Source organism: Mustela nigripes, chromosome 2 (genome assembly GCF_022355385.1).
Source record: "Mustela nigripes isolate SB6536 chromosome 2, MUSNIG.SB6536, whole genome shotgun sequence".
Classification (NCBI taxonomy): Eukaryota; Metazoa; Chordata; class Mammalia; order Carnivora; family Mustelidae; genus Mustela; species Mustela nigripes.
Genome location: NC_081558.1, coordinates 84,519,625 through 84,546,494, shown reverse-complemented (window position 1 = coordinate 84,546,494; position 26,870 = coordinate 84,519,625). Strand labels below are relative to the sequence as shown.

The 26,870-nt window shown below is 36.8% G+C and overlaps 1 protein-coding gene across 8 annotated transcripts in view; it reads right to left on the bottom strand.

Annotated features, from left to right (window-relative positions):
- SATB1 (SATB homeobox 1) overlaps positions 1–26,870 on the bottom strand; it is a 99,937-nt gene that overhangs the window by 19,796 nt on the left and 53,271 nt on the right. For all 8 annotated transcript variants that reach the window (XM_059390867.1, XM_059390869.1, XM_059390868.1 and 5 more), the window contains 2 exons: positions 20,761–20,973; positions 12,180–12,335 (listed from right to left, as the gene is read on the bottom strand). In XM_059390867.1, the coding sequence (XP_059246850.1) occupies positions 12,180–12,335; positions 20,761–20,973 (369 nt within the window). The remainder of the gene's footprint in view (positions 1–12,179; positions 12,336–20,760; positions 20,974–26,870) is intronic.

Genomic DNA, 26,870 nt, shown 5'->3' with positions numbered 1-26,870 from the left:
ATGAACTTGTAAATATGGGCTTCAAGATATTCCTTCAACTGGGCTGTCATTCCCTGCCCTGTTTTTATTTCACTAACCTCTTCCAAACCTGGGATTTCTCATGCGCCGAGAGTATTTCTTTCCTCTTTAATGCGTTACCCTTCCCAGGACTTACACCAGTCCAAAAATAGTGAAATGTTAAAGGTAGAATTTCAGGTATCAGTTAAAAAACAAGCAAGCCAGAAAAAAAACATGTTTCTCCAGCAACCCTTCAAAACAGTCACACTGTTTTGTGGCAAACACGGCCCTGCCGCGTGTTAAGCCAAGCCCATTCCCCATCTGAACGGAGCTCCTCTCATCTCTATACTGTACTGGTTCTGCTAGGTCCTTGATGAGAGAGGTCATCCAGGTGTGTAATCACCAGTCTCAGATGAGTTAAAACAACCTTCAGCCCATTTCACACTACATAACTTAAGTTCATACACTGGCTCCCAAGCAATCCATTCTCCCCACTATACCCCACCTATGAAGGCTTTTTGGCTACAGACCCCAAAATAGCACTTTGTCCAAACTCCCCAAACTAAGCCCTTTCATCATTCAAAACTTTTCCTCCTCTGTGACTCATTTTCAGACTAACACACCTGTCGGCAGTCCCTTCAATCAAAATAGCATCCTTTTTCACACTTGTGCACCTGTCTCAGCAACAAACTCACAGAACCTGGAACTGAAAGAGACAACAGACATAACTGACCCAACCTATTCTACCTTCCTGACAGAGAGGTTCTGGGCCTGAGACGTTAAATGACTTGCCTGGGGCCACATGGCATGATAGCAGGGGAACCTGGGATCACCACTCCTTGCAATCCTCAATGCTTCCCCTGAGAGATGAAGTTTATGTCCAAGTTGTTATATAAACCATTTATGAGTCTGTCAATTAGCTCCCATTACCCTATTTCTATCTGACACAGACATTTAGGAACATGTCCTCCCATTCCTGTCAGCTTGGGAATACAAAGGTGAGCTATGCTGTACATGATACTGATGACTTCAACAATGAAAAAGGCAAACAGTGGGTCCCAAAGAAAATGGCAAATAGCCAATTCTCCTTCCTCTACATTTTCACGAGGATCCAAGAACACTCCAGAAGAACAATCGTACAGTGCTAAGGAAAGTGGACTGAGTTGGGCGGGATAAAGTTTTCTGAACTACTTTCTACTGAATCTTCAACTATGATTTGTTACCAGATACATGAAAACTGTCCTTCTATTAGACAGGGATAGAGTGGGGTCCATAAAGAAAATTACAATCTTTTTTGTTTTTGGAACAATGGGGTTCTTGTAGTCTAATTACATTTAATGAAAAGACATGCTCTTCCCTCATACTCAAAATATTGACTATTCTCAAATTCTGTACATACCACAGCAATCCCTAAGCAGTAACTCTTTTTTCCCCCCTCTCCTTCCTATTCTCTTTGTATCAACAGGTGTGATGGGAACAAAGAAATTCTAACATGCAAAAACAAAAGTTTGCAAACATGGAAAACTAGTGGATGATTTCTCAGAATGTTAATGAAATCTTTCACTTGCTAAGGAGTAAGTTCAGTTTCCTTTCTGTGGTGAGCTCTACCAATGACTGCAAGATGTGATTCAATTTGCAAGCTGGCTTATCCCTAACATATCTTGAAGTAGCTGTGCAAAAACTTTAGGGGTCATTAAAGCAAAGGCAGTACCAATGAGATCGTAAGGAATAGGTTTGTTTTGGTTTTTGATTTTCATATTTTTAACCTCCACTTTTCTTACTTCCTGGACTCATTCCCATACAGCTATGCTATGTACATCAAACCTCTTCTTGGGAATCCTAAAACAAAAAGTGACTGAAACAGCAGTGGGTTGAGCTAATGATTAGTGACTGGTGCCTTCACCTTTGTGTTAAGAAGGATTCTGAGGGGACATCTGTATTCAACAGGAAATAGTGTTGTAACAGATCACTGCAGTGGGGATTGAATCAAATCTTCCACAATATCTGCATCTTGCACTATGACTACAAAGGCAGATGAAGAATGTGAGAAGCGACTGACCTAATAATTTGGTATTAACTGTGTGAATGGCTTAGCATCTGAGATGGGAGAAGGGTTCTAATTAAAAGGCAAACTTTTTTTTTTTTCCTTTAAAGGAAGAAAGAAAGAAAACATGAAGAGGCAGAAAAATGTTAAATTTCAAATTTAGAAGATATCATGCAGCAAACTCAACACACACAGAAAATAGCCAGGGTAAGGGGAAAGAAACTTCTGGTGAAAAACTTAGGAAGTGAAGTTTTGTTAGTTTATTTAATGTAAACAAATAACTAAGGAAGGAGGAAAATGAATAAAGTAAGGGAACAGGGTAAAAAACCAAGTAGTCCACGGGAAATGGCACCTCTTATCAGATAACAGGAATCACCACAGAATCCTAGAAAGCTTCTGAGAGAGGTTCATAACTTAAGTAGTAAAACAAAACTAAAGATAAAAGAGAAGGAGTGTATTTTATTTGGCATTAAAAGACATTTAACTAGGCTATAGCTGTGGCTTTAGTTTTCTACCAGCCTATTTGCCTTCTTATGGCTCCAATACTTTAATTTTTTTATGGCTGAATTCTTCCGAGACTGGTGATAACTCTGGCCTTATATGGTAACCCACTGAGCCTATACTTTCTGCCAAAATTATCTCCAAAATTTCTATGGAAACAGAATTCATTGGTTTTGAACTCTACCTTTCAGACTGATTCTGCATACCAACAAACATCTCTTAAGAAATACATTTCCTGATTGGGTCCATTTTGTTTTTTGAATTGTCTGGGATAGGACCATAAAGCCTAAACTAACAACTTTCCATTTTAAAAAAAGAGGGAGACTGACCTTTAAAAAACTATACATGCCCAACAGTAAAATACTCTTTCAGACTCAATTTCAAATAAAAGGCTTAGCACTGAAAAAAAAAAAAATACAAAGGGATAGACCAGAGGGATATCATCTCTCCCGTCCAAAAGAAATCTTAGAGAAAATAATAGAAAAGTCTAACAGAGACTCTTTCTCTCATTTGAGTTTTGGTGAAAGTGGAAAAAAATGGGATTTGATAAGGATTTTGATAAAAGAACCTTTTATCTTCTGATAAAAGAACCTGGAAAAGACTAGGCAACATTTCCATTTTTTTTTTATAGACACTTAAACTTCTTTTCATTACATTTTATTTTTATTTAAGCACATCTTCAACACACACACATACATACCCCAACTCTTAAAAAAAAAAAAAAAAAAAAGGGTCTGAAATTTTAGTTACACCACATGTGGTTTTCATTTGTGAAAAATGAACAAGCTGTTTGTGGTTAAACTGTCTAATCGCCTGTTATCAATCTAGCGCTGCATTCAAGATTTACAGGATACATCAGCTTCTGTGCCACATTAGCTGTAAAGGGGGGGGGGAGGAAAAAGGAGGAGGAGAGAGTTTATCCTGAGGAATAATATTTCCAATGCAGCCACACTCGCACTACATCTGGTTGTGCTGGTAGCGGCAGTTAAATTGAAATATTTCACAGCGTGTGTCAGAAACATGCAGAATGGTAATTATGACAGATCTGATTAAGCCGGAGTGCCACAAGCTCCCTGGCCAGCGCCGGTTGTGCAGGTGTGACCTTGTGCGTGCCTGCGTGTGTAAATAAAATTAATTACAAGCGAGAGGGTGAAGGCTTCAGTGACATCACAAAGCGGAGAAACTCCCAAGGGGGAGACCTAATGGAATATTTTCCCTCAGTCTAATAATACAGTTCATATTGACTTGAGGTAATTAGTGGGATCATTAAAGCAGTTTTCCCGGCGTATTTGGCTGCCTGATCAGATTAGTGAAAATGTTCTTCAGAACAAGCCCTGTGTGGTCTGCCAGAGAGGAGGAAATAAAAAGCAACAAAGCATATTTTGGAATGATAAGCAGCGCTGGACTTTTACTCCAGCAAAAAAGCTCTACTTCCCTCTGGAGCCTACAGATCTAAATGTCCTGTCCATTTTAATTCTTCTGTTCAACTTGGGTATTCTGGTACACATTCGGGGCTATTTCTTTCGTTTCCCCTTCCTCTCCCTCAGATCAGACTGCTTCATCACCAGGAGCCATCCCAACTCCCAAAAAATTTCTTTTAAACAAGGCAATTTTAAAATCGGGAAAAGTATCGTAAATGACTGCTTTATTGCTAACTGATGAAATGGGGCAACTGGGAGAGTCAAAAATCAGGGGAAGGAAGGCCACTTAAAATTCACCTGCTAAACAAAAGACTCCTCTCTTACGTAACACAGAACCGAGATTTAAATGTTTATTTGCATTTGGATCTCAAAATGGGTGCTGCGCGGGCCAAAGTTGGGGCAAACATTCTTCCAGTTGAGCAGAACACAGAGCCCTCATCAAGAAAAGGGCCATTTGTTTGAAAATACTCTATTGAGCATGCTCTACCTTGCCACCGGAATATGCCAAGCGCTGTCACAGATGGCAGGCTCTGACAGTTCCCATCCGTAGCGCCGATACTCGACAGTTCAGCACAAGATCAGTGACATTCTGTCTCATTAGAACCACGCTAATTATCACAGCTAGTTTCAGGGGAAACCATGTGTTGCAATGGTCAATTTGAAGGAGTCTGTGCATCAACAAACTGGTAATAAGGATCAGACACCTTATTATATGACAGCATGCTGCCTATGATCTGATTTACGGAATCAGAGGCACTGAGGCGGCCGAGGAGGCTGGCAGTTTATGAAACAGTGTGTTTAAACCCAATTCCTGAAGCATACTGGTTGAAAAGGGAATTGTTAAAAAAAAAAAAAATGCACAAAGGCAACTGGAGTTGTTGAATCAAGTAATCAAAGGAGAATAGATTCTCTATTCACATACACCAGAAGTAGATTAAGACAGAAAAAAGACAACTTCATCAATTTAGCAATTGTATGGCAACACCACAAGAGGATGGAACTTGTGTTTTTTACAAGATATTTCATGATAAGTTACAGGAGGGCTGTATTTCTACTAATCTCTAAGACATATACATTTGTTTTTATAGGAGTGGTCCAAGACATTGTTGTATTTTGTCAACAGAACGGCACGGGTAAAAGCAACTACACTTCTAAAAATGAATCCTCTCAAAGGTTACTTTTTTAAGAGGCTAAAGGTATTCTCGCAGAGCAGGAAAAAAAAAATCTACCTGAGATTCGTATTAGCAACAGAACTTCTTCCATCCTTCTCTTAGCACCTTTCACTGATGTGAAATTTTAATGGTGCAGTTTCTTCCAGAGCTATTTTTCTATTGTCATTTTGCATAAATGCATTTTCATAGTTCATTCATTTCACAGGGCCTTTATTTTCATTTCCCATATGAGGAAAAAAGGAGATAAAGCTACAATAAAACCTACCTTTACTACCCAAAACATAAAAGACAACTGTGGGGACTTCTGAGAAAACACTTTTCCTTTCAACTTGGTAGTTTGTTGAAGGATTCTATTAGTGCTACAGTTCCGTGCTAAGTCTAGGCGAGTTACATTCCGTTGGAGGACTGACTGCTATTAAGAGTTAAACCCCATGGGCTTGTTCTCTTCCCTGCTCCCATTCTGTGGATGCCTGAGCCTGTCCTGAAGAACTCACTCATCACCTGTCAAAACTGATCATATCATGGAAGAGCTTCCAAAAAGAGGAATTCCCACAAAATATTCTTCGTCTACACTTTTCAACTTTATCCTAACCTTTTAAGACAAAAGGTGGCTTCAGTTTAAAGCCAGTTCTACAGATGCATAACCAGTATACTCAAGCTTTAAAAGGTGTATGCTCAAATACTTTTAAAGTGGGCCACTCTGGTGGTAACCTTCCTTGGACTTCCCCATACGATGACCCTCTTTCAAGAGCTGGCCCAATATTTGCAAACTGATTCTTTTCAAATACTGTCTAAAATTTTCTTGTGACGTTTTCTCAAGATGGAGAAAATGGGCTTAATGAATTATGACTGTATTTGTAACAGTTAACTTATTAAGTGTGTCAGTGGAGAAAATGTATTTCTATAAGGGAATTAATTTTAAATTTAAGGCAAAAGAGTAAAGATTTTAAATGATTTGTACATGGCAATAAGGTAACTGAAAACCTTCTGTCCAACTTTTTAAAAATGTATAGAAAGAAAAACATCCCCTTACATGATTTTCTAGCTCAAAATATAATGAGCAAGTAAGTGTTCTACTTAATAATTCTGGGCCTCCTTGATCATACCCTAGATTTATAAAGCATAGGCTTATCTTTAAAATGTAGACAGGCTGATATTCAGATCCCCAAATTCAACTAGCCCTTAAAATACTGTGTAATGATTGTGTACCTTTTAAACTGTTATAGTAGGTCAATATTTGTATATTTAAAACCATTGACTTCAACAGTCCTGTTCAGCCACCAACTAGAAATACAAAGATAGGTCTGCATTTTAGAAAATTAAATCCAATATGGATTTCCAGTATTTGGACATAAGAGATTTTTAGGTGGTTACCAACACAGGCCACCCTAAACAGGAGATAGACAGAACTCCACATCCTTCTTATTCAAGAGGGCAGCACACAGTGGCCTCCCACGTGGGTGCTAAAGTGCAAATGGGCAGGTTACCCTGTGGCTCCACCTGGAGTTGTGGGGTTGTCTTGCTTCTCTCCTTGCTCTCCCCTCAAAGTACTTCTCAAGCCAATTCAGGGAAATCAAAGCTGCATCACCACAGAGTCAGCTCTACCCAGTAAAAAAATTAATAATCATAATTATAATAAAATAAAATAAAGTACTAGATGGAATGTGTGTCAAGAGGCAGTTCTCTCCCCAGACCCTGCCTGAAGAACACTGGATTTGCCCAAGAGAAGGGGCAATGAGGACAGTATGTCAAGACTGTCCCAGAGACTCTCAGAAAAGGATGCGGCACCAGGAAAAACTGACGCCGTGACTCTCTCACAGCTGCAGGGGCCTCCTCTGTGTCTTCCATAGGAGGCTACGCAGGTGAAATCGTGTTGCAGCAAAGTCTGTCGCATGAACATTCCAAAAGAATGAATCAGCACAGAGCTTCCAAGTGTAGTTTCCCTGAAGTGTAATTTAATTCTAACCAAATAAAAGATGCCTTCACTAACATGCTGGAGTACAGAGTGCAACTATGGTTCTGTGATTTTTTCTTTTCCCCTGGGTTTTGTCATGATACATTCCTGTTCCCGGCAATGAAAATGACATTATTTTGGCCCATTTCTAGCCCCAGCGATCGGTGACATATCATCTTACTTGTATTTAAGACATTCTAATCACCAGCAAAGAGTTTCCAAACCCAAAGCCAAAAAGATGCACCAAAGCTTCCTTCTGTCTTCTACCCCCTTCTCTTCTACCTCCACCCCACTAAAGGCTTTGAATCTCAATAACAAGAGTGTCTGAAAAGTGAATGGAAGAAAAGCAAGAGACTTTAAATTATTTGCTCTTTTCCACTGGTTGTGCTACCTTTGCAGAGGCAAAGGCCACTTTCCTTTTTCTTTCTTTCTTTTTTTTTTTTAGGCACTAAAATCATACCTATCAAGTAACGAAGCAGTAGCAGTAGCAGTCAGAGTCCTAGAAGTCTATGGGACTGGTGGGGGTAGAGACTGCCAAAGATTATATTCAGTCATGTTCAGTCAAATAGAATTTTCATCATCTAGTCACTTTCCCTAAAAGAAATACCCGGTTCAATAAAGCACTCGAGAGAAATAATTTTCTAAACATCCGGGGCGATGCAGCGGCACGCCGTCAGAGCCCTGGACTCCCACGTTACCGTGTCTGCAAGCCCTACCTCTGCAGACATGAAAATCAATGTAACAGTTCCATGTACAAGGCAAGGCCTATGGCGCTGCTAATGTCCCCTTGCTGGACATACACCTTAAGTCTCAGAGCTCTCAGGAGGTTTGCTGTGGAATAAAATTAGATTCCAACATCTGCCACCATTAAGGAAAAAATTCCATTTCCATCTCCCACATGAAAACACTATAACCAATGAACAGTAACTGAACCTTGATACCGTAATGGTTATTACCCAAATCAACTATTTTTTTTAAACAGTAAAATTAGCAAATTCTGCTCTCATAATTATTTGAATGTTATCAGACTAAATGTTTGATAAAATTCCAATATGATTCACTTGGAAAAACTGCTGGTTATTTGAATACCCAGAATATAAAGTGTATTCATTTCCAGCTACTCACATTATGTTTAAAGCATATCATTCTTTTAAAGTTTGCATTAGCCTGCTCTCCTACCCAAGCACAAAAAGTAGCCTACCTTCAGTCTTTACTTGCATATCTTATTCAGAGTTAAAAACAATCTCATTTCTATTACTCATCAAAGAGAAGACAGAATCTATGTAAAATGGTGGAATCCACAGAGTTGGTTTCTTTTACTGAAAATACTTGGTGCATTAGTCAGTACATAGCACGACTATGATGTATCTGGTTTCATAACATTTTGGGACTGTTTGAAATTTTAAAAATGATTATGCGGGGGGTGCCTGGGTGGCTCAGTGGGTTAAGCCTCTGCCTTCGGCTCAGGTCATGATCCCAGGGTCCTGGGATGGAGCCCCACATCGGGCTCTCTGCTCAGCAGGGAGCCTGCTTCCTCCTCTCTCTGCCTGCCTCTCTGCCTACCTATGATCTCTGTCAAATAAATAAAATCTTTAAAAAAAAATGATTATGCTGCCTGCCACTCAGGGTACCTATACCTCAAGCTTTACCTTTTAGTCTAAAATGAAAAGTATTTGAGATAAATACATAGATAATAAAGAAGTCACTCTGTGGAGGGGTCTGAGCCTCTCGCTGAGCACATCATAAGACATTATCCCTTTGTGTAGAGTGCTGTATGATTTAAAAAGCTCTTCTGCATCTATTATAGCATATGATCTTCTCCCATGTTAAAAGAATCTTGGGCTCAAAAAGTTTAATAATTTCTCAATATTCTAACATCTACTCGGAGTCCTACTTGGAGTCCTCTACCATGTATCTTCCCTCAGCCCAACTGGACATGAGAAAGTCTGGATTCCTAGGACCCTATGCTGATAAGAACCTGTATTCCATGAAAATGTCAATGAAAAAAGGAAAGTTCCTGCCATATCCTTGATCAGTTAGTCCAATACCCCTAATTCCTCTCTTCCAGAGCAGGGTATCACTTCAGTCCTGAAGCTCCTAGAACCCTGAGGAAATACTAAAAGAGAAAGAAGGATCAAGAAATTGGGGTTAGCTCTACTACTTAACAGTCTGATGAAGAAAACAGGGCTAGCTCCAAAGTTTACTCTGAGAATTAAATGTAGGTCATACATAACAAACAGTGGGGACTAGCACAAAGATGGCACTGGACAGTTAGCCAACTCAGAGGACCGGAAGCAAATGGAGTGAGACGGGCTGAGGTAAAAGTGATTCTAGCTCTCCCCTCTTCATACACCCTTCATTTTCAGGGACTTCTGCCTCACTCTGACAAGCTGTGGCACATACATCTCAAAAGTAAGTAACTCTTTTGGAAGTTAAAAATTTTGACCACAAAAGGGTCAGATTTGAATATTTTGTTTGTTTGTTTATTAGTTCTTCTGCTTCCTTCACAAAAATCATGGCAGAACAGAAGTTAAATAGTGACTATTTTCCCTCGTTAAGTCTGACTTCTCTCAGTGACATATATACTTTTTGGACCACTTATTTTTAAGTAATCATCAATCCTTCTACATATTTTCCTACCGAGGATAGTGTTGACACCTAAACTGAACGACAAAGGGAAAAGCACAAAAACCCTCTGTCAGGGAGTTAGAGGATATTAGTAGTTAGGAATAACTACCCGAAAGAATGAAAGTTACCAGTATGCTTGACCCCACCGCCAACCACCAGCTCCTTGGATTCTCTCTTAATCAGTAATGAGGGGATTAGCTAACAGCTTTAGGGGTTCTGGGAAACATACCATCCTGGCAGAGACCTAGAAGCTGCCAGTCGACTGCCAAAACAGAAGCTTCATGGGAAGCTTTGGAGGACAGGGGTACAAACGGCAAGCATGTTTAAAAAATTCACCAGAACATCACTCACGTGACATTACCGGCCAATTGTTGCCACTGTCTAAACAGCTCCCAAATCAGTAAATCGGGCCAGGTGGGCAGATTTGGGGGTATCATTTAAAAGAAAGAAAGAATGAAAGTAGCAAAGGGGATGCTAACTAAAAGGAGCTGTGCTATAGTCAGAAAGGAAATGGGGAGGCAGGAAATGTCACCGAATTAAGTGACAGAGGACAAGCAATTAAATGACAGTCACCAGAAAGTTTTCATATTTATTTTTGTTCATTTTAAGTCTGACCCTTATTATTGTAATAAGACACGTCTAGTTTTTTGTTCATTTTAAGTCTGACCCTTATTATTGTAATAATACACGTCTAGTTTCTCTGTTTATCTATTTTCAGGATTTGGAGAAAGTGTTTGGCTCCATAATAATACAGTCTGTTATTCTTGATAAATGTAATTGGACAGGTCAGAAAAGACGCAGGATCAGAAAGAAAGGCAAGATAATATACATTTGACGACGAGATCCTCATCATAATTAGACTAAAGAGTCAAAACAAGAATGTGCACGGTGGGTGGGTGAGGGGCAAAGTGAGAGCAGGACATTTCTCCTAATGCATAGTCTTGGCATGTAAATGAAGACATCTGAAGAAGCACACAGGTTTGAAGCGGCTCTAACATTCTATCATAATTAGAAACATTTCAAGAGCCCTGTAATTTCCAATCAAAATTACAGTAATTTCCGATATACAAGCCATGATTCATGACAGAATTTTACATTCCATGAGAGATTACGGTGGCCTGATGTATGACACGCTGAGTACAGCACTAACATAAACAATTCAGTTTAATGTTTAAACAGCACTTGATGTTTAGAATCTCACAATAAAAGAAACATATTATTGTAGAAATTATCACTTTGACAGTGATTGAAGGGTAGGCAGGCATGTGGCCTATAAAGCTATAATTTTTACAGTCCACAGCTTGAGTTTAATCATTTTTATATAACATTTCCAAGATATCCCTTAAGTATTTCATCTAGCATATAACTTAAATAAGAACAACCTTTTCTAAAGCAAAACCCCTATCAAGGACCACTACTAACACTGATAAAGAACAATTTTAGGAAGAGCTAAAAAAAAAATAAAGTATGATATAGTAAATGCTGCATATTGTAAACACTCTCAGAATTGTCTATTTTTATCAAAGAAGTTGATAGCAGCCGGGCTATTTTATAAAGGAGAGTTCATTAATAATCATTAATGATCGGGAAAATATATTTGTTTAAAATCGCAAGTTGTTAAAATCTCACCTCTAAATTCCCACCTTGATAATGTTTCCAAATATTGCTGTAAAGGGGAAGACAGTTTAGTACTCTTCCAGTCCTTTAAAAAGTATTCTTGGCTTTGAATGAGGGTTTATGAGCAATTATAAGTTTGCTCCTATAGACGACTCTGCTTTTGATGAGCATAAATCTTCAACATATAAAAATTTTTACTGATAAAGGACTGCCTTATCTCTCCTTTGTTAAGTTCTCATCTTATTGGTAGGAACTTACAACTTTTCTAATTCAATTCTATTCATTTATAATTCATCAGATTTGGACAGGTTTTCTAGTTGTAATTCAGTTTGTATGGCTTATATATGGTGTATCTATGAAAAAACTTAAGGTCCTTAATGGGCAAATATATGTGTGGTAGACGTGCTCGTTTGTGTACCTAATAGTTGTGGATGCCTGAGTTTGAACAGAAGAAACTATTATGTTTGTAGTCTTTTAGGATGGAAATCAAGGTCATCTGAGCAATAATAAAACAATAGCAATTCAAGTTACTTGTCCCAGTACAATAGACCACATTGAGAAACTGCCTCTACATTATGATACTCTTCTGAAAACAACTATTAACTGACCCCGAGATTTCCTGAGAAATCCCTGGTCTGGAGAATGGGTGTTGGAGGAAACAACAAAACCACGTATCTACTGCCTGAATCTGAACAACACTTTGTTTCATCACAAAGCTCTGTCGAGAATCCTGGAGACCGTTCCTCTAAGTGATGCAGGTTCATACTGAAAACAGACCCCCCTCTGAATGAAACTTGCACTGGCATTGCAGATCAACATTCTCAGTGCCTAACCGAGGTTCTTACCTGGCTTTTGGTTGCGGCAACCTTTGCAAAGAGTGCTTGGGACACTTTGGCGCGCTTCATTTCCTGCTGAATCTCATCATAAATGGAAGCATTAATGTTCATGGTATTGTTCTCTTGTTTCCCATTCCTCTCAGTGGCAATAGTAGCTGTTTTCACCTACAAAACATTTTGAACATGACTGTCATTTTTCATTGGCCAAATTGTTTTGAAGCTTTTCAGGCTCGGCATCCAAACTGGACACTGTTGCTCCTTTTATGATCAAGGTGATCAACAGTGCTGTCATTCAACGTTAGTTATTACCCCGAGATCAGATTGCTTAAGTTAAGAAAGTCACATTGTCACAGGTGATTGCGTCTGTAATAAGACAGCCACTGCCAGCTGACAAACAGGAATGAGAATGCCATAAAGTAAGTTTTCTGGAAAACAGAATAGTTTCAAAGACTTGAAAACCCTAACCTAATTGTTTCCCAATTACTGTCCATTGCAATTCTAACAAAGGAAATTCACAATTAAAATCATAATGCCCAGTGTTGTATCTTCACTGGGTGCCCGGTGCCTAATAGACAATTGCATCACTAATAGCTATTACATCCTATGGCCTTTTTAATTTTAGACTCCTTTTTTTATGCCTGTTCCTCTTATGTTTCATTTAAAAAATCTTCCATAACAAAGCCATTTGCAGAGCTGCATATTTAAATCTTCTATCCATCCATGAAACAGGTAGAGCGCCTTGCTTAATTATCATAAAGGCTGGTTGCATTTTACATGTGCATGTCCAAGCTGTTCTGTATAATTATTTCATCTTTTCCTGGCACCCCTGTACATAACTATTTCCTTTTGACTCGTGAAACCAGACAATAAGAAAATGTTTCACAATATTTAACAGAATATTATTTCAAGTTACACAAATTATATAATCAGTGACTTTATAAATACATTCAAATGAATAATCTTGAGTAAAAAATTAGTACCAACGCCTTTGGTAATAATGATAAGCAGGTGTCAGCAGTAAAAAGACACAGAATTTGGGAGTAAAAATAAAATCTCAACCTCAAAATTTATTGATACTATTATTAATTTCTAAAACTCCAAATTTAATTTTTATTAAGCAGTTACGTGAACCAGTCTGGAAAATTTATGTATGAACTATGCAGTTGCTTTTTCGCTAGGAAATTGGTGAAATGTCAATGAAAAGTTACCCACAGATGCAGGACCCTGTTTCTTCCAGCCAGATAATTCACTGTGGACCACATCTCTTAGGTTCCTTTCCAGAATCTGGGTTTCTGTAGCATCCTGGACAATTTCTCACATACACAATAAGCAATCAAAAATGAAGTCCATTTTGGAATAAATGAATGATTTTTTTTGTCACGAAATGATACACCCTGTTAGTCCCACTCTAAGTCTTTTGGGGTCACGAAATGATATACCCTGTTAGTCCCACTATAAGTCTTTTGGGCTACTTCATTTTCCCCTTAATATTTGGTATCAAAAGATGGGCAGAGGTTATCCTAAACAATTCGATCCTCTGCACTTAACACACTGAATAGGAGTCTTAAAACATGCCTTGGGGTGCCTGGGTGGCTCAGTGGATTAAAGCCTCTGCCTTTGGCTCAGGTCATGATCCCAGGGTCCTCGGATCAAGCCCCATATCCAGCTCTCTGCTCATCAGGAAGCCTGCTTCTTCCTCCTCTCTCTCTCTCTCTCTCTCTCTCTCTCTGCCTGCCTCTCTGCCTACTTGTGATCTCTGTCTGTCAAAATAAATAAATAAAACCTTTTTTAAAAAATGTCTTCTAACTTCTAGCCAGTTAGCAAAATAACTCACCTCTTGCTTACCTGGGAGGCAGCTCATCTTTCCCCCTCAATCCTACCCTTCTAAGCACTGAAACGATGATAGTGTGAAATGGGTGCACCACAGGTCCAAGTGAGGAAACAGAGAGTAAGACAGGACAAGCCACACACTGGTTGGCCCCCAGTTGCTCCTGCTAAACTCTAAGTAGGAGACGGGGATGGCAAGTGCGTAGGGTCAATTTCCAGAGCCCCCCTTCTAGCTCTGTGACCCCAGAAAGCAAGGGCACTTACAGAGGTATATTAAGGATGGAGGCCACTAAGAACATCCAGGGGGCTCTGAAGCAACAATCTGCTAAATACCACCTGGGGAGCCAGAAGAGTTAATGCATTACCATAAACTGCCTACAAAGTTGCTTTGGTGAGATTTGCAACTTTGCTCTGGGGTGGTCTTGCTTTGAGGCAAAAGGATAGATTTGATCACCCCAGGGGGTCTCTTTTAATACCTATTTTTCTCACTGTTTAAATGAAAGAGAAAAGAAAAGCCATTTCAATCGCTTTGAAAATTGAATGTTATGGAAATGGGAGCATGAAGTCCAGGGCATCCAAAAAAAAAGTTCCTTGGTAGCAGTCTGCTTAGCAATCCTTAAGAGAGCGAACTTTGGAAACTTGTTGTTTTGGTATGTTTTTAAAATAATTTTCATTCTTTTGTAAAAACTATGTTTAAGAATTTACCTTTGAGGTGGGCTATAATCATTTGTTTCAACCCTGTGATTTGGTTTCTAAAAATTTCGTTAATTTTTTTAATAAAGCACTTACAACTTAAACCAAAAAGCAAGAATTTTAAATCATTTAAAAAAAAAAAAAACTGTTTCCTAGGAGCCAATACAATCAAAAGTGGAAAAGACGTCCACATGAAACTTCTAAAAATTAAAAAAAGAGCGACAATTTTTTTAAAATATAAAGTAAGAAACTCTGTATTACTTATTTTTAAAATATTTAGAAAAGCTCTTTATCATCTTGTTGGCTCAGATATGTATCTTATCATAGATAAGCTATTAGAATTCTGGAATCACATTTTTTCCTAAACACAAGCTATTGCTTAAGGGGAACTGACTTGGACAGCTTTTCAAAAATATGAAAGCTGAATTTTTCCCCAGGTAAAAATGGAAACAAAAATCTTTTATACCTCACTCTACTAAGTACTATTTTAGCTTAGTACAAAAAAAATCTTCTTTAATCCTGGTTTAGCTTTTAATATTATATCACACATTAAAATTCATAAAGTAGTTCATTCCAGGCAAAACAAACTACTCTTCAGCTCTTCTCCGCAAATAGCACAGGAGGTAAAATAAATGCAGTTGCTTTCCGCATAGCTTTTATCAAGGTAGGGCGTACTACTCCATCATTACGGAGGCGCCGGGGAAGTAGTTAGGAATTGGAGCTTCTACTATTTACCCTTTAGCCTCCCACGTGAGGAGAGGGTGCAAGCACTAGGGTCGGCTGGCTTTATATATCTCTAAAATTGTACGGTAGAGCACAGATTTTCCCTGAGAATCTTATTCTGTTTTTTTCTGGATTGCTGAGTGCATCAAATCATACTAGAAAATGAACTCTAAATACTATATCCATGCTACATACTACATATGTACTACACAAAACGAACTCTACTGTGGTCCTGGCTGGTGAGCATACTACTCCTTGATGGAGGAGGAATTGTCTGCAAGTCCACAGCCCACGTGTGCATACACACACGCAATTAAAGTGTAATGTAGTTTTAATAATAATTATGATAACAACAAAGGCTGGCATTTATTACCTTTTTATCACGTGCTGGGCATCATGTTCAGATACATTAGCTCTAACCTGCATGAAAGCCCTGAATAAGTACTACTACTGCCCCATTTTAAAATTTGAGAAAAGTCTCTGAAAACAAAGAATTTATTCATAAGGCAATGTGAGATCTAAACTGAAGTCTTGTCTAATACTAAAGCTTATCTTAGAAACTACTGTTCTTTACTGAAGTTATGATGTTACATAGGATTTCTTTATTTGGAAAAATTCTAACTTTTTAAAGACATGCTGGATCTGCTTTTTGGTGGCCCTTTGCTAAATCTGGCTCGTTAATATCTAATTTTTACCAAGTGGTTCTGTCACTCGTTTTAGAAATCCAACCTGAATTTATTTGGCAAGGTATGCAAACTATAAATGTTTTCTTGGTAATGTGATATAAGAAATGTGCTACTTAAAGGTATTCTTACTGGTAAAAGAAAATGGTCCCCATTTTCAAATTTTTGTACATTAAAACTGTTTGAATATCATGGTTCTATCTTTTTATACTTTTTTTCTGTTTTTTTTAGGAACAATATTAATTATTTTCCAAATATGGACCTTAAAAAGTCCTCTAGTGTTTTAAAAGATGCCTGGTGATGGGAAGCATTTCATGAGCACGTAAGATCTTAAAATCATGCTGGTCAAGTGATTCAAAACAAAACTTTTATCAAATGGTAAGTTCCTGCCCATAACTGAACCTGTTTCATTACATTGTAGAAGACTTTGTTGGAAAGAGGTAGAAGGGTGCAGCTATGAGATGAATTATACATTGCTTATATGAACTTATTACATTTTCTAAAGGACTGTTATAAAATAGCCCATCTTCCTTTTGAAGAAACTAAAGAATTACATAAAGAGATACAAAAATATAAAGAAAAAAAACATTATGTAATTCATGTAGAATTTATAACTTGATAATTATAGGCTTTCAAACAGACCTTATGGAAACAGAAAGTGCTAACCTAATCCAAAAGTCACACATATTAAAACACACAAATAAAATCAGAGTAAGAGCAAAACTAAATAGAAATCATCAACTTAAAACTGATCTGTGGAAAAAACAAGTTCCAGAAAGTAACCACTAGTTATTATTAATCAAACTCCTCCTATAAACTCATCCGTAAAATTTGCTAAGCATAATAAGAAAAGAAGCCTTTAGGATCAGGGGGTTTTGGAGGGCTTGGGTTCCCACAACATTTTCATAGGAAGCAAAGTTTGGAAAGGGCTATTTTCTCCACCATTTCAGAAATGCCCAACTGTCTGAAATCTTTGAGTGGATCATTTATCAAACATTTAACATCTTCTATCAGAAGAAGGTTCTCAAGTGTGTTCCTCTTCCTAATTTAAAAATAAAACTTCCCACCCTCTGTGACAAATAGAAGAAGTCCCCAAGTTTCATTTTCCCCTTTCTAAAGTGTTTGTGTTTCAAGGAGGTGGCTTGAGGTAGAAGAAAGAGCAAGAGACTTAATAGGTGGATGTGAAAACAAACTCAACCTTAAACTTGGTTTTCTCCTCTTTCTCCAACCATAAGGTTGGTATGAGGATTCAACAAATTCATGGGCATGAAGTGTTAGAGATCTGCGAACCATTATCAAGTGTAAGATATTCTTATTTCCTGAATTAGATCATGTACATTATGAAAATAGGCTTTCAGCAAACATGTCGGACCTGGAGCCTACTGCTGTTGTCAGAGGACAAAACCCATGACACGGCTGTCCCTCTTGAAGCACATGGGAGAGGTCTGCACCATAGGTATCACTCCTAGGCAAGGGCTATAGTGATTTCTGATGTTTGGTCTAGATTTTCCCAGGGGAAAGATTCCTTGGAATAAAATGTCCAGCCTGACTAAGGGAAGTGTCTTCTTAAAGATCATTTAGAATCCAAGTTCCTCAACAGTGTAGGTCTTTAGCCTGATAAGACCTTGGGAGGACATCATAGTCATCTTCGGTATAACCTCAAATCTACAGGGTAGGAGTTGGAAGAGAATCCAGCTCTCTTGGTCCTCAAAGTGGTCTGGATCTCCTGTGAGCCAAAAGGGACCTCTGCCTTTAAAAAGCAGTTTTCTTTAAGGGCAAATGGGTGGCTCAGTCGGTTAAGCATCGACTTTTGATCTCAGCTCAGGTCTTGATCTCAGGGTCATGAGTTCAAGCCCCATGTTGGGGTGTGGAGTCTACTTAAAAATAAATAAATAAATAAAAATAATAAAAGGCTGTCCTTTATAAAGAAATCAGAGTTCGCGTCCAACAAGTTAAAGACTTGTCTCAAAATACGTTTCAGATCTCTTCATTTAAGGGGAAAATAAATATAATAATGGACTCCTCTTTGTCAAAATATAAAATTAAAAAAGACAAAATTCTGCCATCTGTTTCTGTATTTGTGGTTTTGTCCCTTTTCCCCCTTCCATTTTGATCATGTGTCATATGCATATTAAAACCTTAAGTATAATATATTGGTTCCCTTTAAAAGCATTCAGTTTCAACAGTTGCAAAACATTACTAATTTGGCTGCTAGAGAAACATTTGTTCCCATCTTAAGTACTCATTTTACACGATAATATTTTTAATGCATTAAAGATTTCTTAAAATGTTATTCATAAAGTCATTGTTGGAGGGTAAAAGGTGAACAAACTGGTTGTGAGCTCTATTACAATAATATTAAGTAACGCAAAGGGATTCTCAGTAAGGCAAATTAAGATACTTGAAGATGCGTATTATAGCAGTGAAATAAAATTATACACACATCAGATAATCATTTTGGAACTTGGTTAGATGGCCAGTAACACCGCATTTCAGAAACTTTTCTCCTTTGAAAGAGTTTCACTAAGAATCTATGGTATCTCCATACCTTACATGTTCATCATTGGCTAGATTTTCCAGCTAAGGGCTTGCTCTCAAGCCCTCTTGAGAACAAATATAGCAAAGAGTGGCTCAACCAGTTAATCAATAATGCAGGCCAAAATTTTCTACCCCAACTTATCAGCAGTCTTTAGACACATACATAAGAGAGCTGCCCAAGTGTATCTTAATAGTATGTGAAAAGAAATAACCATTTAAAAATTACTGGAAACATGGCTAAAGAAAAAACTTGATGAGTAAGGACAGCAGAATCACATCTGGAAAAACAAAAGCACCACGATCATATAAAAAATTAGAAAACAAAAACTGTGTTAAGGAACTACTAAGTCAAATATTTAGATAGATTAAAAAAAAAAAGAAGAAGGAACAGCTCAATGCTGAAGTTCATACTGATCTTAAGTAAGCAATTCTTTTGTTAGTATAGCAGATTAAGTGATAAGTAAAGTAACTCTTTGCCCAGAGGCCTTCTGTAGAAGCAAAGTTAACTAATGACGATGTATTAACTCTAAACACCACATACTAAGTGTTAAACCAAGTCCAAAGTACAGTATTTTTTATTTAATCACTCTTAAAAAGTCATATACATACATATATAGTCATACATAGATATATATAATTCATAGATATATGAAATATATAAAAATATATATATTTTAAAATCAAATATTTAAATATATATATAAAATATATATATTTCATATATCTATGAAAAGTCATATATATATGTATATTCTCATTCTTTTTCTTAAGAAATACTTTATGGAAGGCTTTACAGATCAAATTCAATCACTGTGTGTGTAGACCAGTGGATACATATACATGCAGATGGATACCATTATTCTGTGCTAGAGACACATGACTTTCTTATCCACAATTACAGCAATGACTTTCTTGCAGTCTGTGCCCTAGACATTAAGAACAAATTGATTTTCATTACATAAAATGGAGAAAACGGACTTTGGACATTTCTACAAAAGATTTATTTCATAACATTATAACATAGAGCTTTAAGAACCTCAACAAGTGACCGAATATTATGTCTATTCCTTATTGAAGTTATCTGTGGCAGTTTCATTTTTAGCGCTGTGTGTTTTTTCTATATTTCCATACATGGAAAGGCATTTTGTTTTGTTTTCTTTTAACTGCTGATGAAAAGAAATTAATATCAAGTTCCGATTTCAGGATAACATTATATTACAAGAATATTTTGAATTTGTGTTTCATATTCAATTTTTATCACGTTTTAGCTGACCTCATTTTTAAGGGCTGTACATGCAATAAATTAAATGTGTAAGAAATATATTTGCCTATTGATTCAAAGTCTAAACCACTTTTATGTAGTAGCTTATACGGCAAATCAACTTGTTGAATCCTCATAAAAATTACAGGCAATCTTTAAAATTTGATTTAAAAAATAAAAATATAGATACACATACACAAAGTTACCTACATGAAGAGTTCTGTCCTTTCTAAAAAGTGCGAAAATTTGGGAAATAGAAAATGTGCCCATTTCTGGGAATACGGGTAGAAGTCCTTATCAGCCCCATTTAAAGCTGCCTTCAAGGATTGTATTAAACTTAATTATGAAAGATTACAAACGAGATGATGTGTAATTGGTACCAGCTGCACTTCGTATTGGAAAGCATAAATACAAATGGAATTATTTATTTATTTTTATTTGTTTACTATTCAAACGGCAGTTCCCAAACTCATAGGGATAAAACTGACTTTATTACTTTTCTTCCTATTGAGTTTAAAATATTTCTTCACTTAATAATAGTAGTAGAGACAAATATCCCATTTAAAGACTACTTTCACCCCCAAAGAACCCCCAAAAGGAAACAACACAAAGCAATTTTCTTTTCTCTAATTAGTAGCTTATTGTTTTTATATCAGAATCACTGATTTGGGACCAAATTCTCCTCAAGTCACTCTATGAATTATTATTTTTAGAAAAAGTGGTATCTATTCATCTCTTTTTCCAATTTCTTGCTGAGATCCTTCGTCAAACATTAAGAAAGAAGAAGAAGAAGAGGAGGAGGCGGAGGAAGAGGAGGAAGAAGAAGAAGAGGAAAAAGGCAGCTAAAGAGGACAGGAGACTTCACCTGGGGAGGGCGGCTGGGCGGTGTGCTTATCAGGGGGGCAGGACCCATAGCCGAGGCAGCATTCAAGCTCCTTTCCCTTTCATCCTGGTAAATCCGATCTCTTTCAGCTTCTGGTAACTGCAAGAAATTCTGCATAGCCCGAAGGTTTACCAGCAAAGACTGGGATGCAGTCTTGGGGTCCTCTTCCTTTCGGAGGATTTCTGAAAGCAAGCCCTGCAGAAAACGAAAGGTACAGGGTGAGCTAGCTCCTGAGCTCTGCCCTGCCAGCGGTGATCCTTCCCTCTTCTCCACTCTGTTTAGAAAATGAACAGTCAAAAGCATTAATTCTGCGTAGAAATATGTTAGTTACAACTGAAGTGGTAGAGAGGAGAGCCTCAATTGTATTCTTAATTTTATTAAGCATCTGCTTTACATATAACACAAACTGAAACTGCCTAATTGGTCTCCTTCCTTTGAGTAGCTTAACTTGCCATGAAATCTTTCACAGAGAGACGATGGAGGGAAGTTAAGAATAAATGAAATGCTCAAAATACAACAGCATTGAACGGTATAGTTCTCAAGCTGCCCAGACAAAGGCAGTGGAATGCAGAGAGCCCAATATGTAAAGATACAAAGCCACTTCTAAGGAAGGAGAACTTTCAAAGAAAATACCAGAAAATGAATTGTAACATATTAGAAAAAAGAATATTTCTAAAGCATGCTATGTTTTCATAAGCAATATTTTAAGTTATCCCTTAATTTTCAAATTAATGACAAGTGATTCCTTCTATTTAACATTTAAGGAAACTGTACAGACTATCATGAATAATTCTAAATACTATCATGCTATAACTATACCTCTGGGTAACAGGTTGAAATTTTGAACTTCAGAAATCGTTGATTAAATTTGAAATACATAACCCCATTTTTACATTGCAAAAATCCATAATGGCATGCCCAGGAAAAGTGGGGCGCCTGGGTGGCTCAGTGGGTTAAAGCCTCTGTCTTCAGCTCAGGTCATGATCTCAGGGTCCTGGGATCCAGCCCCGCTTCGGGCTCTCCGCTCAGCGGAGAGCCTGCTTCCCTTCCTCTCTCTCTGCCTGCCTCTCTGCATACTTGTGATCTCTGTCAAATAAATAAAATCTTTAAAAAAAAAAGAATACTATCAAATTCTCCAGTTGCCAATTTTTTTAAGGAATGTAAGTCTTTATTAGTTATAGAAGAAATTTACAAACCACTAGTAAGCTCCTTTAAGGTGTTTCTCTCTCCCCAAATACTAGAGCATTAATTGTCAACTATTTTTGGAAGAAGCCTTTCAAAAATAAATGGGTTTCCTCATTTTTATTTAAGGAATCATATGAAATAAAGGATTACAAAAGTTTTCTGCCCATTTGATAGGAGCTGAGCACCCTTTACCTCTTTCATTTTGTGCATGAAGTAATGCCTGGAATACTGAGTCATATTTTTGCTTTCTACATTTAGCCAGAATATCGGTTTATCACAAGATAGCTTCAAATAAAATGCTGTCAAGATCTCCATGTCATTTGTAAATTTCACTTACCAATAACCCTGCAGAAATGGTGAAAGGGAACATTTGGGGAAGGGGAGGCAAAGTGTCATTATCAAAATGATTGAGACTTAGATGATAACAATATTTGAAATTTTTCATGATTCCCTGGAAGTGCAAACCTAGTTTTGTTCCTAATTCCTCAGGGATAAGGTACTATATTACCTACATATAACATCTAGTCGCAGACAATATAAAACACTGTCCACTTTAAAAATGACTCAAAAGAACATCCAATAGGCCAAGGGGGCTTACAGGTAAATTTTAGTCTCTCACTTGGTCCTGCATCCGAAACCTGAAGAGTGGACCTGAACTTTCAGTTTCCCCATTAAAAAAATGTGACTGAAGAATGAAGGGTGCATGTTCTTTCATTCATAAGACTGACAAGTAATGCTGCAACTGTGTTTATACAAGAATAAAACATCCAGTCAATTTAACTAAAATTCAGTCAAACAGGCAGTCAATCATCCAGCTATTTAATTTGCACAAGGCCAACTAATTAGATTGACTGTGTTTCTGATGTGTCACATTGAAACCGAAAAATACAGGTCTCAAAAAAATGCCTGAAAAGAGGTGTAAAAAAACAGTCCTTGCTCTCTACTTTTCCCCATCAAATGTCATATATTAGAAGAGGTGCTTGGCAAAGCAATATATATGAACTACAAAGAAATCAACAGACAAAATGTACAATATAGTTAAAAACAATGTTATCGATTCCTTGAGTAGAATAACCTAATATTCATTTCTGTCATCCCAGCACAATGCCTACCACATAAATGTTTGATAAATATTTACTATGTGGATTAATTATGTGTATTCAGACCACAAAAGGAAAAAATTGTAAATGACTAATAGAAACTTAAGAACTAAGATATGCTACTCATGGTAAATTCTAATGGAAATTCTTAATTTAATCAAGGTAAGGCTTCAATGAAAAGTTATATGGCATTTTGTAAGACACTTAACTACCTTACCTGTTCAGAAATTTAAAAAAAAAAAAAGATTAGGTCAAAAGAGATCCTATAAATACTCAGCATGTTACTGTATTTGGGAAATTTGAAATTAGACATTTATAAATTTCAAATAAAAAATACTCTATCATCTCTATTAAAAATGTTTTCTGAGACAGCAGAGAACTATAGTGAGAAAAGAAAACACATGAAAAAATACATAAAATATTCTCTATCAAGTCGTGTTAATATGAAACTTAGTCATTCCTGCATGCTTAAATTAGAAGATAGTAGGTCACTTGGGAGAAAATTTAAAATTTCCTCTATCCATATTCTGATGTTGGTATGACTTCCCAGTAGAGCATTTAAAGTATTTTAGGGGCAAAGCGTTTATTTCCACTTAATTATTCTACTGCAGCAAGTGCAGTTTTTCTGCCTGCAGTATGTTAAGGTCTAAAGAGATATTTCAAATGAACACTCAAAGAGCTCTAAAGCAGCTAGTGTAGACAGTGTCAGGTGTTTTAGAAACCTTTGGATTTTTTTTTTTTTTTTTGGCCCAGGCTTTCAATGAGGGGAGTGCCCTCTGGTGGAAATGCTTGAAAATATTGCTAGAAGATGTTTTGATTAGAATGTGTTAATTATCCCCCTCCCCCAGAATGCATGTTCTCATCCTGTTCGAGTTGTTGTTATTTGAGTAGGTACATTTATGCATCAAGATGTACATGGTCCCTCTTTCTTATTTCCCATAGTCAAAAATATACTTCAGATTTAGGTCAAGGTCATTTGTAGTAATCCCCTGTGAAGAGTTAAGAGGTATCTATTACCAAAATCTTTTCCTCGTGCTAAAGTCATATGTCAAGGTCATGATGTACCTTACTTGCTATCTCAGAGAACACACCAGGACTGAAACATTATCATCAGTACTGTGCACCATAGGTCCTCAGTGAATTTACTGAACAAAGTCAAACAAAATCATCAGTCACTCTTGTTTCTGAAAAGAACTTGAGAATTTGTGTTATGTACTAAGTTACCAACAACTCATGAATATTAATATTGGAAATGAGACTCTGCTTTTCATTTGGACTTTACATCTTCAAATAATGCACTATATGCTTTATACATAAAAACAGAATTATTCTGCATTGTCATTACATAGGGGTTAAGTGAGTATTCTAATTTTTTTCACTTAAAGAGTGAACTTACTGATGAATTCCTAAACCTTTTTTACATTCCAAAAAGAGTTTACAAGTTATTACAAGTAAAATTCATTAGTAATTGTAAAAGAAAGAAAAAACCTTCAATAAATATTATCAGTACTTCCAAAAGCTAATTATGAATTCTTTAAAACAGCAGATAAGCGAAAGAGACTGCCAATCAGAACAAAAGGCCTGTCTGGCCTCCTGTTTGTCTCCTCTTTGAACGTAATCACTGATTCAAATAGATTTTATCAGCTTCATGGAACTTCAAAGCCCTCAGAAGGAAAATATGATTTCATGAAACCTCCCTCTCTAAAAAGAAAATACGTACAATATTCTTCAAGACTACCTGCCTCTGTTTTTTGTGGATTTTTAATCATATGTCCAGGTGAAAGACTATTTTCAACTCCACCTACTACCTTGGACTCCTGCCAAGTAAGTTATAAGCAGACGCATTTATCTCTGTCGCTTGGGAGGCTAAACGAGAGCTGTCACGTTGGGGTAATAGCACCTTTTTACCTTTTATTCAATAGTGATATGGATAGTGGACTTTCCTTAAATTACACTGTGAAGAATTATAGGAACACAGTAGCAATTTCTGTTATACTTAAGCAGGCAAATTTCTCTCCACCACATAATTTACAGAACTCAAATTCAATAAAACATTACATGATGGTCCATTACTGTTATCAGTTTTGAATAATCCATCTTCATTCTTTATTTTACTGGAAAATAAAGTGTGCCAAAGACAAGGGGGGGGAGAAAAAAGGGGAAAAAGCCACAGAATGGGATCAGAGTTAAACTCTGGGTTTTATTTTTTTTTAAAAAGGCACTAATGAATATATTTGCTTCTATCACCATCCTTAAATCGCAATAATACAGAGAAGTGAACTGAAAAGTATAAATCTAGAAGCTTTGGCAATTATTTTTAGCCATAGGTTTCCATTAAAAAGACATCAAGTAGGCATAACTGAATGAATGACATATGCTAAAAGCTGGTATCTTCAGTAGCAATTAAAGAACATATGTCCATCAATTCAGAAGGGGAAAAAGTCCTTAGAACAGTAATTATATAAATTTCACCATAAATTTTCAGAAAAGGTAAACTTTTTTTTTCTTTTTTAATAGTCAAGTGTGAAAGTCTTGAGAGGGGGTTTTATTAGGAGACCCAGTTAGGATGATGAGAAAATTCTTCCGCTAAGACTTAGGACACGAAATCCAGGATTTTAAAACTGCACAGAGCTGTCAATGACTAAAATGGTCTAAATTCATGAGAGTATTATCTATTATATTAATGTTTTAACATACTGTTTATAGGGTACCAGTTTCTTTATCTCTTCATATCATAACTTTGCATTTGCATGTACATATTTTACATTATTTTTTAAAACTTGGATTTGGAATTGCACATTGTAATAAGTGCACACAAATGTGTGATGTGCGATTTAACTGCAGAGCTCCTTGTCTATACATATGCATTAGCATGTGTATTTTCGTACTCCACACTCACACCATACACTCTCACTCTGCACCTGCTTTTATTGAAATGCATACACTTTGAAATAAACACACTACATGCATTCATATGAATGTATAATCATTAAAATAAATGCAGCTGTGTGTGTGCGCGCGCGTGTGGTTTTTAAGTATGACCACCAAAAACACATGTATGCTTGCATGTTCAAAAGCTCGTTCCCAAAAAGTGAACACTTAAATATACATAGACAATTACGCTAATTAAAGTCAAACAGCTTCAAATATGGCCAATATCCACTTCGACTGAGGATACCAATTACTAATATAAAGGTCTAAAACCAAATCCCTCTATTACCCTGGGCTCCAAATAATTTTTATGGTAGTAACTTTCTTCTAAATTAGCTATTTTAAATAAAGAGAGCTCGATACCAAAGCTGTCACTGTTTCATTCCCCTACCACCTTCACAAAAATGTAAGTCACTGTTTTTGATGTTAACCACAGAGATAAACTCTCTTTTCAAAGAGATTAATATGGCATAAAAAGAGAGCAAATTCTAATTCTGCCTTCTTCCCAGCAAAAATCCTAGAGATATCCATGGAATCAGTCACTGTGAGAACCAGATGCAGAACAAGTGGTCAGCTCTTCAGAGTAGTCGTGTGACATCACAACCCAAGAGAAGAAAAACGGTACCGGCGGATAGTCACTTCACACATCCCTCAGCTAACCTCTCTTGTCATTCTTTACCATATAAAATACATTCTTTAGTGCTTTAAAAAATAACACATTGCTCAATTTTTAAAACACTTATCAGTAAATCTATATTTCATTTGTGTTCATGTCAATGTTGGCTTTGTGGGTTTTCAATTAAATTGACAAGCATTTTACTGATCTTTTATGTAGAGACCTATTTTTTTCCCAGTACTGAGAAATACTAGAAGTTA